Source organism: Equus asinus, chromosome X (genome assembly GCF_041296235.1).
Source record: "Equus asinus isolate D_3611 breed Donkey chromosome X, EquAss-T2T_v2, whole genome shotgun sequence".
In the NCBI taxonomy this organism is placed as follows: domain Eukaryota; kingdom Metazoa; phylum Chordata; class Mammalia; order Perissodactyla; family Equidae; genus Equus; species Equus asinus.
In genome coordinates, this window is record NC_091820.1 from 36,063,334 (window position 1) to 36,079,954 (window position 16,621).

The 16,621-nt window shown below is 45.8% G+C and overlaps 2 protein-coding genes and 1 non-coding gene across 11 annotated transcripts in view; 2 read left to right on the plus strand and 1 right to left on the minus strand.

Annotated features, from left to right (window-relative positions):
• LOC106834224 (trophinin) overlaps window positions 1–3,437 on the plus strand; it is a 58,678-nt gene extending 55,241 nt beyond the window's left edge. Inside the window, 4 exon segments of the mRNA XM_070501749.1 lie at window positions 935–984; window positions 987–1,048; window positions 1,844–2,819; window positions 2,822–3,437. Of these exon segments, the coding sequence (XP_070357850.1) occupies window positions 935–984; window positions 987–1,048; window positions 1,844–2,819; window positions 2,822–3,282 (1,549 nt within the window). The 3' untranslated portion in view covers window positions 3,283–3,437.
• LOC123282783 (small nucleolar RNA SNORA11) lies at window positions 567–700 on the plus strand. Its single transcript, XR_006523021.1, has one exon. It is a non-coding gene; the product is annotated as a small nucleolar RNA SNORA11 (small nucleolar RNA).
• A 170-nt stretch (window positions 3,438–3,607) lies between the features above and the next one.
• Window positions 3,608–16,621, minus strand: part of PFKFB1 (6-phosphofructo-2-kinase/fructose-2,6-biphosphatase 1) — a 74,642-nt gene continuing 61,628 nt past the window's right edge. For all 9 annotated transcript variants that reach the window (XM_070502886.1, XM_070502884.1, XM_070502887.1 and 6 more), the window contains 6 exons: window positions 15,998–16,144; window positions 12,040–12,144; window positions 8,810–8,939; window positions 6,079–6,141; window positions 5,151–5,215; window positions 3,608–4,834 (listed from right to left, as the gene is read on the minus strand). In XM_070502886.1, the coding sequence (XP_070358987.1) occupies window positions 4,775–4,834; window positions 5,151–5,215; window positions 6,079–6,141; window positions 8,810–8,939; window positions 12,040–12,144; window positions 15,998–16,144 (570 nt within the window). In that variant the 3' untranslated portion in view covers window positions 3,608–4,774. The remainder of the gene's footprint in view (window positions 4,835–5,150; window positions 5,216–6,078; window positions 6,142–8,809; window positions 8,940–12,039; window positions 12,145–15,997; window positions 16,145–16,621) is intronic.

Here is a 16,621-nt window from a genome sequence, read left to right on the forward strand (position 1 = left end):
GAGTGAGTGGGCCCTTTAAGACCCAGGTCTTTTCTGCTTTTGTCTGATAGCTTTTCTGGGGGTGTCCCCATTGCAGTCAATAGCCAGCAAAGCCAGACAGTAAGACCCCCGTCTCAGTTTGGCTGAATCTGAAGTATGCTTATAGCAGTATCGCCCCGTCTCTGGACCTAACTCCTCCAGGGAGGACTGCGTACCTTAGGGTGTCTCCCGCCTGGCCAGTTGAGAATCTCTGCTGCTCCCAAAGGTGGGTTTTTCCTCTCTTGCAGGAACTACTGCCTCTTCTGCCTTCGTCAGGACTGTCCCTTGTTGTGCAGGTTCTTTTTATCCAGTTTTCAGTTTTCAATCCAGAGTAATTTTTCCAAAAATTGTTGTAACTTGGCTGTGTTTGTAGGAGGAGGCGAGTTCAATGTCTCTCACACCGCCATCTTGACAAGATCCTTCAGCCCTTTTCTTATACTAGCTTTAGAAGTATGGGTATCCTGTGCCCTAGAACTGAGTTCTGTTCACAATTCCCATGGGTGGACCATTCTAGGGCTGGGCCAGACCAAATACAAGACCCTTGCTATGCGGTGTGCTCAGAGCAGAGTGCCTGAAGACTGGCTCCTATGTTTAAAACACACCCAACAGAAACTTGGGTTTACTCCTCACGGGTGGCAGGATACTTTGGCCTTCCTGTGACATGACATCATGACCTATACTTGCCTCCCCTCTGGCACCAAGTGACTGCTTTGCACAGGGCCAGTGGGAAATTGCTCAATATTGCAGGCCAAGACCATGAACTGTGTTTGGGAGTGAGTCTGGGGAAAGAAGGTCTTGGAAATCTTTCTCAAGGAGCTGAGTTTAGTATTTGTTTGGAGGAGTCTGCCACCTGGTGCTCGGTGCTTAGACAACAGGTTTGCTTGGTTAGAAGCAAGTTTCATTTCCTTTCTCCAAGGTACCTGGAGTACAAGAGGCTTCCCAGTAGCAGACCACCTGAATATGAGTTCTCTGGGGCTTGCGCTCCTATCATGAGACTAGCAAGACGAAAGTCCTCAAGTTTGCGTGCAAGGTAATAGGAGAGCTGCCCTGACTTGGCGTATTAAAGATACGGGATGCCCCTGGCTGGAGCAGGCTATGTGCAGGGATGGGCAGGTACAGAGCAGCCTGCACTTCATATATAAATTTATGGAACTTTATTTATGTTCCAGAATGCTGCTGGACTTAAAGTTTACATTGTTTCATTCATTCTTCTTACTTTGTATTAGTCTGCTCAGACTGCCATAACAAAAATACCATAGACTGGGCAGCTTAAACAACAAAAATTTATTTTCTCACATTCCTGGAGGCTAGAAGTTCAAGATCGAGGTCCAGCAGGGTCAGTTTCTGGTGAAGCCTCTCTTCCTGGCTTGCACACGATGTCTTCTTGCTCTGTCCTCACATGGTGGAGAGAGAGCTTCTTTTTATAAAGACACTAATCCTATTGGATCAGGGCCCCACCATTATGACCTCATTTAACTTTACCTCCATTTAGGCCCTATCTCTAAATACAGTCACAGTGGGGGTTGGTGCCTCAACATATGAATTTAGGAGGAACAAAAGCATTTAACCCATAACATACTCTCTTATTTCCCATATTATAGATGAAGACACTTAGGCTTAGTGAGGTTAAGTAACTTGTCCAAGGTCACTCAGCACCTAAGTTGTCAGAGCTGAAATCAAATCTCAGGACTGGCCCATGATAGAGCCCCAGTAACTAAGAATTTTAAAAAATACTGCTATTAGTTTTATATAAAGCCCATAGTATGTACTTAATACATAATTACAAATGTTATTTTCTTTATAATGATTATTGTTTCCATTTCAGGTGCAGAAGAAAGACCCCAAGGACTGGGCAAGAGCCCAAATGAGGATTGGAGAGGAAGCTGTGGCTGGGCCCTGGAATTAGGATGACATGGATATCGACTGCCTAACAAGGGAAGAGTTAGGTGATGATGCTCAGTCCTGGAGCAGATTTTCATTTGAAATTCAGGCCGGAGCCCAAGAAAATGCAGATGCCAGCACCAACGTCGACTTCAGCCAAGGAGATAGTATCAGGGCTAGCTTCACTGATGGTGCTAGTATTAGCTTCAGTAGTGCACCCAGCCCCAGTGGTGGCTTTGGTGGTAGAGCTGGCATTAACTTTGGTGGCACACCCAGCAGCAGTGCCAGCTTCAGTAGTACAGCCAGCATTTCTTTTGGTGGCACACCCAGCACTAGCACTAGTTTAAGTGGTGGAGCCAGCTGTAGCTCCAGTGGTACAGCCAGTACTAGCTCTAGTTTCAGCAGAGAAGCTAGCATTAGCTTTGGTGGCATACCTTGTACCAGTGCCAGCTTTGGTGGTGGGGTCAGTTCTAGTTTCAGTGGCCTGCTCAATACCGGTACCAGTTTCATTGGTGGAGCTAGCTCTGGCTTTGGAGGCACATTCAGCACCACTGCTGGCTTCAGTGGTACACTCATTACCAGCACCAGCTTTGGCAGTGCACTCAGCACCAGTGCAGTCTTTAGTGGTGCACTTAGCACCAGCACTGGTTTTGGTGGCACACTCAGCACTAGTGTCTACTTTGGAGGCTATCCCAGCTCTGGTGCCAGCTTTGGTGGCACACTCAGTGCCAGTATCTGCTTTGGTGGCCCTCCTAGCACTGGCACCTGCTTTAGTGGTGCTACCAGTGCCAGTTTTGGTGATGGACCCAGCACCAGTGCTGGTTTCAGCTTTGGCAATGGGCTAAGCACCAATGCTGGATTTGGTGGTGGACTGAGCACAAGTCTTGGCTTTGGTGGTGGACTAGGCACCAGTGCTGGCTTTGTGGTGGACTGAGCACCAGTGCTGGCTTTGGTGATGGACTGAGCACCAGCGCTGGCTTTGGTGGCAGACTGATTTCTGGTGATGGCTTTGGTGGTAGACTGGGCACCAATGCTGGCTTTGGCAGCACACTTGGCCCCAGTGTTGGTTTTAATGGTGGCCTCAGCATCAGTGATGGCTTTAGCGGTGGGCCTAACACCAGCTTCAATGGAGGAATGAGCACCATAATTGGCTTTGGCAGTGGTTCCAACACCAGCACTGGCTTTACTGGCGAACCTAGCACCAGCACCAGCTTCAATGGTGGACCCAGTTCTATTGTTGGCTTCGGCAGTGGACTGAGCACCAGTGCTGGCTTCAGCTGTGGACCAAGCAGTGGTGCTGGCTTTGGCAATGGACCGAGCAACGGTGCTGGCTTTGGTGGTGGAGCCACCAGCCTTGGTGCCTGTAGCTTCTCCTATGGCTAGTGAGGTTTTAGATAATTACAACATTTCCACAGCCAAGGCCCATGGGGGTGGGTATAAGATCTGGGAGATGTTAAAGAAACCCCAAGGCAGGAGGGCAAGGTGGGGAAATGAGGACAATGAAGGAAGTATGAGAAAATAGTATATTTGGTGCCAAAATGTGTTACTGTTTGGTGTTTTTTTTTCAGGCTTATTACCCATGTTTACAGATACCACTAATAAATTACAGCAGTCCTTTCCATGGAGCCAAGGTACATCCCTGGAATCTTTGTCTATGCAGCAGTCTAAGCAGATACTACCAGCTGAGATTGACATGCTATGAAAAATCTGTTTGCCAATCCTGCTTTATTGTTTGCTTTTTGTGTGCTGTTGTATTTTGGTATCAGAGTTACATTAAATTTGCAAAATGAATTGGAGCTTTTTTCTGTCTTTTAATGTGCTTGGGTTGTTGTGAGTGACATTTTGGGTTCATAGAAGAGCTAGATATCAGCATAGCTTTTTACAGAAGGTGGGCTCAAGCCTGAGGCTAAAAAGGCAAGTATGACTTCAATAGGATAGAGACCAGGGGAAAGCATGGCAGACAAGGGGTAATAGCTTGAGCAAAGATATAGAAGGGGAACGCCTTGAACAGAAGGTGAGGGAGGGTTCTGGACAGTAAGAATAGATTCATTTTGAGATGTTTGTGTAAGAATGGAGGATAGAAAGGAAGGTAACTAGAGGTAGACATGGGAACAAGGGAGTTTTCTTGAGATAGAAGAGAGAAACCTGAGCGTGTTGCATAGACTGTGGGGGCAAAAGCTAATAGAGGGCAGGGGACAGATATGGAATAGTCAGGAATTGACTGAAGTAGCCCATCCCTGAGAAGGTGGGACGGGATGGATGCCAGAGAATACAGAGTGACCCTGACTTTGAACAGGATTTAAGGGTGGCTGTGGAAACAGATAAATGTAGATTTACTTCAAGCAGTGATCAGCACCTCTGTAGCAGATGCAAACAAAAAAGGTGATGTGGATTAGACAAGGTTTGGGTCTTGCTGAGTGGTTATGATGGAAGGACAAAGGAACAAAGATAGTAAGCGTATGAGTCTCTTCACCACTGGGTCACTGGTACCTGCTCATAGTAGGTGTATGGAGAGTGGCTAAAGAGATGGAACATAGGATCCAAGCTGGCTAGGGATGGAAGAACAATGAGGAGGAAGAGTGCTGATGGATTGGGAGATAATGGAGGAATCAGTAAGTAGGCAGTAAGAGAAGTCTTTATTGATCAGAGAATAGGAATTAAGAAAGAAAAATTTTCATATAGAGCTAGACTGCACTCCTTGATTATAGCTAAAAATTGAAACCTGTTTTGGAGCTGCTGAGGGCCCCTTCACTGGAAGCAGGGCTCTTCCAGTGAGGCCAAGTCTAGAGTCTTCTCAGGGTAGGAGAAGAGCAAGGATAGGAGCTCCTAAAGGTAGAAGACAGTGAGGAGAGGCAGTTTAACTCTTGGAAAGGCCTCAGTAGTGGTCAGGGACAGTGTCCAGGGCTTCCTCAGGTTCTCGGGTGATGTCCACATTCTGAGAGGAGAAAGCCCAGGATTAATAGGAAGAAGGCAGTAATGTGGATCCCCAGCCCTTCCCCTGCCTCTTGCCCTCTCGGCTTCTCAGGCAAGTCTCGGGGGAATCAGTCTGAGGCCTTTTCAACAGGGGTTACTCTAGCCCTGCACCTCTATGGTGCCTTGCTTGGGTCTGGGCTCCAGTTCCACATTTCTGGGTGCTGATTATTCTACCTATTGGTGCACAACACCCAAGCTCTATGGGACTGGAGCGGCCTTTCTGTGGGGAAGGGTGCTTTTACCATGTGCCAGCTTAGGTCACGGAGTCCCTCACCTACCTCAGGCTTCTCCCGGTGTGTGTTTACAGCCTCCACGTTCAGGTAAATGGACTCCACTTTGCAGCCTTTGAAATGAACAACGCATCCATCCATAAGCCCCCAAGGTAAGCCCAGGTCTTCCCTGAGGTGTCATTTCCTCCCTCACCCATCACCACCCACACTCCCCTCCACACTGTGTGCAGATTGTGACTTCCCTGTAGGGAGGGGAATTTAGACCAGCTGCGTGATGTGTGGGGTAGACACCAGGTCTCAGGGGAGCCAAGGGGGTGTTCTGCCAGCTCTGCCCCTAACAGTCTGAGTTCTCTGAGCCTCAGTTGCTCGGTCGGGAATGGGAAGGAGATGAGAAGAGATGATCTCTGGGGCCTCGCCCAAGTCTTGTGGTCTGTGAGATAGCAAACTAATCTATATAATAATGATGGAGCCCTGTGGATCCTCTGGGCTATGTTAGGTGCTGAAGTGGTGGAAGAGTCCTGGGGCCACTGCCTTAGGGTGATCAGTTCCAGGTAAACTTTATTTATAGGACAATGGCGACACCAGAGGTGTGGAAGGACAGAAGGGAGTTCTGAGGAACCAATGGCCCAAGAGAGAGTCTGAACTGCCCAGGCTGGTCTTTGAGCCCTTCCTTCAATTTGGCCCCAACCTACACTTATTCCTCTGGTCCCCTTTGGGGATCTCTCCTCCTAGAGCTTGCCACTCTATGCTCAGTGCTCTAGTAGAGACAAAGAAAGTTGGGGCCAGGCTTCAGATTTAGAGGTCATCCTCATCCTTCCCCATTCTCATCTTACTACCACCAGTTCCACCTCTACCAGGACACCCAATTACGTACCCAGAGAAACTCCCCCAGGTCTTTGCTGGGCAAATGGTAGGCACTGGAGGCTTGCTCATGGCCTCTATGTTCCTTTCCCCAGATGGGGGAGGGGGCACTCACCATAAGCCACAGGTGTGAGTTTGAGCACTGTGTGCAGAGGGCACTTGAGATATGGCAGCTCATCTGGAAAGGAGGAGAAAGCAGCCTTCAGAGACAGGGTGCTGGGGAGGGCACCACCTCCCCAGGCCTCCAGGCTTGCAGCACTCTCCCCGCCCATCTCTCCTTCCCCATGGTCTTCCTCACCAGGGACCCACTCCCCCACACTCTGCAGGGGGCAGTGCTGAGAGCAAGGTGGGCAGGGAGGAAGAGAGCAGAGAGGTGGCCTTGGGAGCAGGGAGGGAGGAGGGCCCTGGGGAATGCAGGCAGACTGTGGGTGCCCCAGGGGGTTAGTCTGGTCACCTAGGAGGCGGCCTGCCTCCTCACTCACAGGGCAGACGTGACACCGAGGCAGGCCTCCCTCCCGCCCCCAGCCTCGGGCCTTCCACAGGCTCCCCGACCACAAAGGCTCACACTGCGTCTCAGCAAGTGTTTTTCGAGACCCTACTATGCGCCAGGGCCCTTGGATGAGGTGTGCCTGCACCTTGGCAGCTCCCACAGCTTTCTCCCCAGCCCGGGCCTGCACTCTCTGACTCCTCTCACGCTTGTTGATGGACAAGCATTCCTCGATTCACTTGTTTCTAGTTATTGACTATTATGCATAAAGTGGTTCTAAATATTCATGTACAATTTCTTGTACCGGCCTAGTTGTTATTAGCCAGACAGCTCTGGGGTGAGTGGCACCCTCTCAGAGGCCTGTACCATGGATAAGGACACTGAGGCTCCAAGACCCTTGTTGTAAGCCACACAGCCAGAAAGTGGCTGCGCTGGTCCTTGAGCCCAGGACCCTTTGAGGTCAAACGTGTGCTCTGCCCACTGCAGTCAGCTGCCACTGCCTTCGAGGGCCTCACGGTGTCGTGGGGGCGACACACCCACCTGTCACCCCTCTCTGCAGAAGCCCACCCTCCTGCCCACCCAGTCTGCCCCTACGGCTCCCCATCTCCCTTCATGGAGCCAGAACCCCACCCCTCACGGCTTCGCTGCCCCTGAGGCTTATCCTAGGCTTTTAGGACCTGCCACCACTCTCCCAGGCTCCTGAGACATCAGGTTTGGCGGTATCCTGGGCATCCCTCCTGCTCCTCCTCCTCGTCTTTGTCATCATCGTGGTCAGGTCCTGGGCCTGGCGCTCTTGGTGCACCGTTTCCTTCCATCCTCACCGATACCCTGCGGGGGTTACTGCTGCTCACTGCACACGTGATGGAACACTCAGAGAAGGGAAGCGACTCGCCTGAGGTCTCTGGCCCAGCTCTGCCACCACCTGGACAAGTGACCTAGGCCCCGCCTTTTACTCTCTGGCCCTCAGTGCTCCCATCTCTCGCAGCACAGGATTGGACTAGATGTACTCGGAGGGGGCCCTGTGGGTCTGTATTCTTAGTCACATCATCTCTCTGGGCCTCAGTTTCCTCACCCGAGTAACAGGAGTAGGAGCAAATGCCCAGCCCTGCCTGGCCCTGTTCCCCGGGCAGCTGTGAGCAGCTGGAGTGGCCTGTGCACGAAAGCGGGTAAGACGTGGGTAAAGCAGTGTGCAAACGGGAGGTGCATGTGCCCCCCACGCAGCCCAGGTGTGTCTGAGAGGGGAGGGCCTCTGAAATGCACCTGAGATCAACGCCTCTCACTGCCCCTCTGAGCCCCGTGACCTTGGGGAGGTCGCTTCACCTCTGAGAACCTCCATTTCCTCATCTGCTCAGTTGGGGTTACAGGGCCCACCTCGCAGTTTCAAGAAAGACAGCATCGTGCAGTTGAGACGCGGACGGTATCAGAAATGCAGCGAGGACCCCAGCCCAACCCCCAGCACCTTTTCGCAGTGAGGAGGCTCAGGACCAGGCAGAGGGAATGACTTGTCCAACGTCAAGGTCTCGAGTTCCCTGGGTCCCAAATCTGGATGAGTCCATGTTACAAGTGCTCTTTTTTCTTTTTTGAAACCAGCATTGTACAACAGATCCAAGTCTGCAGGACATTGTCCCCTTCACATATGACTTCGCACTGTCCTCACACACCCTCACAGTCTCCCGGAGACGCCAACGCTTCAGCGTCCACATCAGAAATGGACTCTCGCACCTCAAGGTGACACAGCAGTCCCTTGCCAGGCCACCTGCCCTAGTATGTGGTTCAGCATATGTAGTCAGTATATAGATACTCTGTAAATTACATCTAGATTTTTTTACAAAAAGAAATTACCATTTAAAAAATTTTAAATGGAAACATCACTATCTTGGGGAAATAATCCCTACAGCAAAGACAGAAATCTATAATTAGGATCACGAGGCCATGAAAGGTCCCATTACCATCTGGTGACTGCACGCTTCGGAGAAATACTGGCTCAGCTTTTTCAGGTTGAGGCAGACTGTTAAGGTCGGCTTTGTAAACATTAGCTCAGAATAAATACTAATACTAATAACAGTGGCTAACACTTATATAGCCCATACTATGTGTGCTGAACTGTTCTAAGCTCTTTACACATGTTGAATTTAAACTTTAGCACTATTCTCCCCATTTTACAGATGAGGAAACTGAGGCCAGAGAGGTTAAAGCAATTTCCCAAAGCTAGTATGTGACAGAGCAAGAACTGGAACTCAGGAATCCTTGTTCTAGATACTGTGCTCTCAGCTACTAAGATATAGACCACCAATTGCTTGTGTCAAGATCTTAAATCACATCCAGTGCCCCACAACAGGAACAGAGAGGAGAGTGGTACCTGAACTCTTATCCAGGAAGTAGGCCAGGAGGCACCGCATGACAGCCTGGTGGCAGATCACCAGTACATTTTCCTGCCGTTCTAGCTCCATTATAACTGGCTCCAGACGCTGAACCAGATCCTCATAGGACTAAAAGTGAGAGAAATGCTTGGGTAAGAAAGGGAGATGAGGCACATTTGCCCAGAGGAGAATTCTAGGCTGGGAATCAGGAAAATTTCATTCTGGCACCAGTTCAGTTGTTGACTCAGAAGTATGACCTTGGGCAACACACTTTCTTTTTTGGGTCTTAGTTTCTCATCTATTAAATGGGGTCAATCAATATAGTGGACTAGATAACAACAGCAATAATAAAACTTCCCACTAAAAAAAATTCCTAGTAAAGGTATATAAAATAAATGTCTGTACTGCTGACCTTTCAAGAAGATGAATGGAACATTATAAATATAAGGTTCCAAAATGGAGAACAACTTGGAAAAAAAGAGTAATCTGTGGATGTAGAAGCCACAACTTCCCTGAGGACATTTGCCAATCACAGTATCCAAGAGGCTTGAGTTTTTGAAACCTTATAGAGACAGGAGACAAGGCTTTAGGTGTGTACAAAGTAGCGAGTTGAGACTGAGAGTCTCACATAAATCTGAGATCATCAAAGGGTTACATCATCAGTAAAAGTGTAGGTTAGAAAAAAGCATATCCACAGGCAAAGGGAAATAATAAGAACATGTATCTGTCTCTGCTTGACTCTTGGTGGAAAAAAAATAGGAAAAGCCTCCTGTAAGAATGTATAACTACAAGCCTGAGAGTTTAATAAAAATTGATTTCAAGTCATTAGTTCCCAGTAGTGTCTGGAAGAAGCAAATAGAAATTCTCTCAACTCAGGCTACATGGAATTCTCACAGATAAATTTTTGCCACACTGAAGCTCACATAACATGCAAGGAAAATAAACTACCATGAGTGAAAATAAGCAGAAACAACAAGAGGAGAATCCTAAAAACTTAAAATAAAGGATCCACAATATAAAATAAACATATTTGAAATTTTTAAAGAAATAAAGCATGGAATAAAAAATGTAATGAAGAGACAAGATGCTATCAAATATATGATGTAGATTTGAAAAAGAACTAAAATTTTCTAGAAACAAAAAAATATATTCATTAAAATTGAAAACCCAATGGACAGAATAAATAGCAGATTAGATACAATTTAAGAAATAGCAATTTGGAAGATAGAGCCGAAGAAATTACTCAGAATGCAGCAAAGAGATTGAAAATAAGAAGAAGTTAGGAGACATAAAGGATAGAGACAGGATTAAAACACATCCAATTGTATTTCCAGAAGAAGATAACAGACAGAATGTGAGAGAAGAATAAAGATATAATGTCTCAGAGTTTTGTAAAATTGATGAAGAATCCCAATCCTCAGATTCAGGAAACCCAGCTAATCCCAGTCAAGACAAATGAAATGAAATTAATATTTAGACGTATCAGAGTGGACCTTAAAAGCAATAAAGATACAAAGACCTTAAAATCAGTCAGAGAGAAAAGAAACAGCAATTAGACAGGAGACTTAGCCACATTAGAAGCCAGAAGACAGTGGGGGTAATATCTTCAAAGTGAGAGAAAAAACTGTCAACCTAGAGTTTTATACCAAGCCAAGTATCATCTAGGACTGAGCCCCCTCAAGAAACTTTTAGACAAAAAGAAAGGTGAGTTTACTACCAACAGATCCTCACTAAAGAAACTTGTAAAGGAAGATGGAAATTGAACTCAGAAGGAAAACCTGAGATACAAGGAGAAAGAATGATCAAAGGAATTGGCAAAGATATGGTTAAATCTAAATAAACACTGAGTGTATACAATAATAAGTTTAATAATAGCAATAAAAATGTATTTGGGGATTAAAACACAAGGTTGAACTAAAATATAAAACAACAATCAACATGTAAGGGGAAAATGACCAGAGTTTTAAAGTTCTTAAATTGTTTTAGGGCGAGGGTAGAGATATTGATTTTATATTTTGTTAATCATGCATATTAAAATGTTAAGAGTAACCTCTAAAAAAGAAACAGAGTACATAGCTCAAATATAGATGTCAAACTCTATAAATTCTAAAGAAGGAAGGAAAAGAGAAAAAGAAATTAGGCATAGAGAGCTCAAAACAAGAGAAAAGAAATAAGCTCAAATAAATCAGCAATTACAATAAATATATCAAGTTTACCCATTCAAAGGACATATATTTTCAGTTTGTATTGAAAACAACAAAAGCCAACTATAGGCTGTTTACAAGAGACACAAAACAAAAATACACAGAGCAGTTGAATGTAAATGGGCAGATAAAGATGAACTAGGCAAATACTAACCAGAAGAAATGTTGTATAGCTATATTAATATAAGAAAAAGTACACGTTTGGGCAAAAGCAGTATTAGGGGAAAAGAGGTTTGCTCACTACGTAATAACAAAATATACAATTCACTAAGAAGATATAATTGCTTTAAATTTGTATCTCTCTAATAACATAGCCTCAAAATATACAAAGGAAAATGAAAGCAAATTCAGACTGACTTTATAATGTCATTCTGAGGATGAAGACAAAAATGTGAAAGTGCTTTGTAACACAAGATAGCTGTTGTTTTATCTTCCTTGATGTCCTGCTTTTCTGTCAATTATTCCCAGGAATTTGTATCAGAAATGGAGCGTGACTAATAAATACTCTAAAATGTGGAACTGACTAAATAGAGGTTGGGTTGAAAGCAATGAGGCTTCACCTCATATGGGGATAGGGAACTGATGGCCTTGTTCATGCGGTGGCGAAGAAGTTGGTTAAACTATTAGTCATTGAGGCTTGGAACTCCAACGTACTGCCCAGAGAGGCTGGAGCTTTAGACAATTTGGAAATAAAACATCAGGAAATTTGAGTATGTTGAACTATTTTAAGTGCCTTTAGTGAGAGGATACCAGAGACAAAGTCTAGAATAAAGTAAGCCCTTCCAGAAACAAAGGAAACAAGCACGCAAGTATGCATCTTTTAAAAAAAGAGGAATCTGTTGCTTATAGCCATGAATCTGAGACAGCCAAGGGCCAGATAATCATGTTCCTTGTGGGATGGCAGCTGCTGCAAAATATGCTTTACCCTGTTTCTAAAGCTGTCTAGGAAACTATGGAATCCTGGAGATTGGAATGGAGATACTGGGGAGGAGTCTTAGGAGGCGGGCCACCCCTCCAAACCTTACCTCTCCCTTGGGATAGCGGTAGCGATATTTATCTTGGTCTCGTAGTGCAAATTCTTCAGGATAGTGTTCCTGAATTTCTTCATAGGTCATTTCCTCACAGACACCCTGAGAAAATCATTTGGGAACAAAAGTTATCATAGTTCTGAGGCCAATGATTGTGGAACAGTAGCACATGAGCACCTGGTTTCCTGTGAACACAGCCCTAGGTTTATGCCTGTTGTCTGAGTCTGTATGTGTTTGTGTGCATGAAGCGTGTGACTGTGTGTATGTGAGAGTGAGTGAATGTGTACAGGCGTGTTCAAGCTGAATGTATAGTGGGTATCTGTGGTGTTTCTCTATGATTATCCCAATAGGTTTGTAGATGTACATTGTACATATAAGTATTTTTATAAATATGTGGGTTTAAGGGTTTGTGACTGTGTTTGCATGTATGTGGGTACACATCATAAGATGTGTACCTATGGTATGTTTAAAGATCTGTGCCTTGTATTTGTGTATTTGTCTAGGCATATGTAGTGTGTTTGTGTGAGTGTGTGTGTACAGGGTGTCTGAGCATCTGAGGATGTGCCCATGCGGGTATCTCTGTGGTTTGTCTCTCCATGTGGGTCTTAGTGTGTCTGTGGCATGTCTATCTGTGGGTGTGCATATTCCTGACTATGTCTCTAGTGTATATGTGAGTATCTGTGTGCCTATGTCTGAGGTCTGTGTGAATTTGTGGTAATATGCTTAGGGCTATGTGTCTGCATGCATGTCCGTGGTATTCCTCTCTGTGTCCATGTGATGTAGATATATGCAAAAACTGCATGTGTGTCTATGGTGAGTGTGTCCTTATGTATCTCTGGTCTGTCTGTCTGTAAGTGTGTATGTGTGTATCATGTGGATGTGATTGGTAGATGTGTTTGAGAGGGAGCCTGTGTCTGACTAGTGGGTCCATGTGTCCATGAAGTCTGCGAGTGTAAGCATACTTGTAGTGGGTGTCTGTGACTGTGTATGCAAGTGCATATGTGTGTGCACATCCTCGGCAGTGCTGTCCCATTTTATATCATTTTCCAACCCTTCTGCCCCTGCTTTGCTCCAGGACCCCTGGCAGATAAAGAAACAGGTATCCACAAACATCTCAGAAGGCAAGAATTAGTAAATTCCTAACGGTTTCAGAGTGGGCCTTTGTGAGCTACACTCTTTTCACCTAAAGAAGGAATTGAGGGCTCAGAGAATGAGTTCCTCGGGAGGACATGAGAGCTTCCCATGTCCACTGAGAAATCCCCATAAGTGAGGTGGCTGCTGGCAGGGATGAGATGTGATGTTGTGTTTATACAACTTCCTTCTGGTTGTGTGGATTCCAATTAGACGTTCCTTTAGGGGGAGCAGCAGGCTCTGGTTGTTGTCTTTTGAGCCATCTACCAGGCTTCCCTTAGGGGTGAGGTTCACCATTGCCCCAGCCCAAAAACAGCTCTGCAGTGTCAAACATCTCCAACTGACGCTGCCCATGGGAGAAAGTGCATCCTACTGGATACATAAGTTCTTTCCAGATTGGCTTTGACTTTCTATTCTGAGGCATTCTGGGGGCCTGTTGTCTGTGGAAATGGCTACTGACTCCTTACTGACTTAAGGCAAATTGCCTAACTTCTTTGAATTTTATTTTCCTCATCTGCAAAATGAGGAGAATCACAACTACCTCACAAAATTGCAAACTACCTCATAAGAGTGTTTTTAATATTAGAGATAATATATGTAGAACAAACTAGTACAGGATGTACAAGGCACCTTTTAAAGACTTAGTCAATGGACCTAATTATTAGTATATTATTGATCATGAAAAATAAACCAGAAACTTAGGCATCACTCTAAATTCTTGCTTCTTCCTCATCTACCCCCTCATAGCTGATTCCTGAGATTCCACCTCCTAAATTTCTCTCAAATCGATTCCTTTTTCCTCCCTCTCCATGTCCACTGCTACAACCTTAGCAGTTCTACAAATATACAATACTCTCTTTGCTTATGCTGCCCTCTCAGCCTGACATACCATTTCTGATCCTCTCTACCTGGCTCACTGTTCCTCAACCCTTAGGCTTCAGCTAGGCATCATTTCCTTCTGGCAGATCATGGCTGTGTCAGATGCCCTGCATCAACATCTGTGTGTGCACAGTCTAGCCTATCAGAGCCTGTGTCGCACACGCTGTTTTGTATTCCTCTATGCTGGTTAGCCTGAAAATTCACTGAAGACGGGAACCAATCTCCATCTCTAGCACCACCCCAGAGCCTGAACAAAGTAGGTAACCAATAAATGTTTAAACCACATGTGGGCCAGAAAAAAACAGTAACTGAACTCTTATGATGAAGAGTTTACATATTTGCTTGCATGTATTTTATAGGAAATATATATGTGACATGTAGAACAATGCTGTATATCCCTTTTCTAAAAAGGTAGTTAAGTACATATGTATGTATGTACACACACACATACTTCTCTGTATTTATAGAAGTATATCTAGCAAGCAAGTTAACCTACCTATACGCAAGTTATCTACACCTGTGGTGAAGCTTTTACTTTGGAGTCTAACAATCACAACCTGTGGGCTGCTACTGATGTCAGTGTACCTATAGTGCAGATGAGACAATGGAGAGGAAACAACGCCTTCTCAAAGAACTCATGGGAAAACCTGATCCTGAAAAGAGACCACCATGTCATGAGGGACAGATGAAATATTCTCCAAGTCCTTCTTTGTTCCATCTCCAATGTAACTGCTCTGGTCCATCACACCCTCACATCCTGCTTGGACTAATGCAGCCATCTCCACACTGGTCTACATGCCCATTATGACCCTCTTCCCACCTAGTCTTCACACATGGCCAGAATGGTCTTTTTTAAAAAAAAGTGTGTGGGGGGGGGCGGGCCCGTGGCCAAGTGGTTAAGTTCGTGTGCTCTGCTTTGGTGGCCCAGTGTTTTGCCGGTTTGGATCCTGGGCGCGGACCTAGCACCACTCATCAAGCAGTGTCCCACTTTAAATCTTTAAAAAATAAATGTTAATCACATTCAGGCCACTCCTTCTTAACTTAGACCACATCAGTGGCTTCTGATTTTTTTTTTAAGATTGGCACCTGAGCTAACAACTGTTGCCAATCTTTTTTTTTTCCTGCTTTTTCTCCCCAAGTCCCCCCCAGTACTTAGTTGTATATTTTAGTTGTGGGTCCTTCTAATTGTAGCATGCGGGACACCGCCTCAAAGTGGCCAGACGAGCAGTGCCATGTCTGTGCCCAGGATCCAAAGCAGCAAAACCCTGGGCCGCCGAAGCGGAGCACGCAAACTTAACCACTCAGCCATGGGGCCAGCCCCAGTGGCTTCTGATTTTTAAGGCAGCATCCAAATCCTTCAACATGAACTATAAAGTCCTATGAGCTGCCTTCCTTTCCAACCTCATCTCCCTTTTCTCTAGACCTCACAATCACTGTCTCAGCCTGTCTGCTACTCTTGCCTCAGTTCCCTGAACATGCCATGCTCTCTTGTTACCTCTGGGCCTTCGTATGAGCTTTTCCCTGTTCTTGGAACTAAATTTATTCCCTCACTTCAAGTCCATTTTGCCTGCTTCTTATCTAATCTCCAGCTTCATCCAGAAAACTTTCCAGATAAACCTCCCACCACAAAGTCTTGCCAGGAGCACCCTCACCTTCTGAGCCTCTATAGTCCCTTGTACTTTCCCCATCACAACACTTTGTCACATGAGATGCAATGTCTCATTTACTGTCTGCCTTTGGGTTCCATGAGGGCAGAGACCTTGTCTGTTCTGGCCTTCACTAGATCCCAAAGCCACAGAATAGTATCTGGTACAGAGCTGGTTGTTGAGAAACGTTTGTTGAATTGATTAGGTTCCCCATAGGAACCAGAGCAGAGGCAAGCAAGACAACAAGCCCAGGGTCAAGTCCCACCACCCACCAGGAAATCCATCCCCCTCCATCTCACCGCATCAATCTCATTCAGGGCCTTCCACTGCTCATACGGGACACCCAAGGCCTCAGCTGTCTGGATAGTCCTCTTCATGTGGCTGGTCCACACCTTCAGAGAGCTGATGCCCTGGGACTGAATGAAATTGGCCAGGGCATAGGCATACTGGAGAGTAGGAGTGCAAAGGATGAGAGGAGGGGAGAAAGAGAGATAAAACAAGACAGGGTGGCCATGAGAACAAGCTCAGATCTGCTACAAATGGTGGAACGATGATGAACAAACAAGAGTGCAGGGTTTAAATGTTTCCAATTTATGAAAAGTCATACTCTTGCCCATCTGACTAAAGATCAAGGTAATAGAAAAGAGTATGTGTGTTTATATGTGTATATGTTTGCCCCTGTGTGTGTGTGTGTGTGTGTGTGTGTATTATTGCTTGCTCACTGAACCTCTTATTTGGTTATTCATTCATTCAAACAGCCCACCTCTAACATTATGGAGCTTGGGACAAGAGTACAAACGGAGGCACTCCACCCATAGTCCACCTCCATTCTCTTCCCTTTTCTGCCCCCATCCTGCACTCCGAGGTGCCTTGAGTACATGTTTGTGGATAATGTAATCACATGACTAAGTTCTGTCCATACC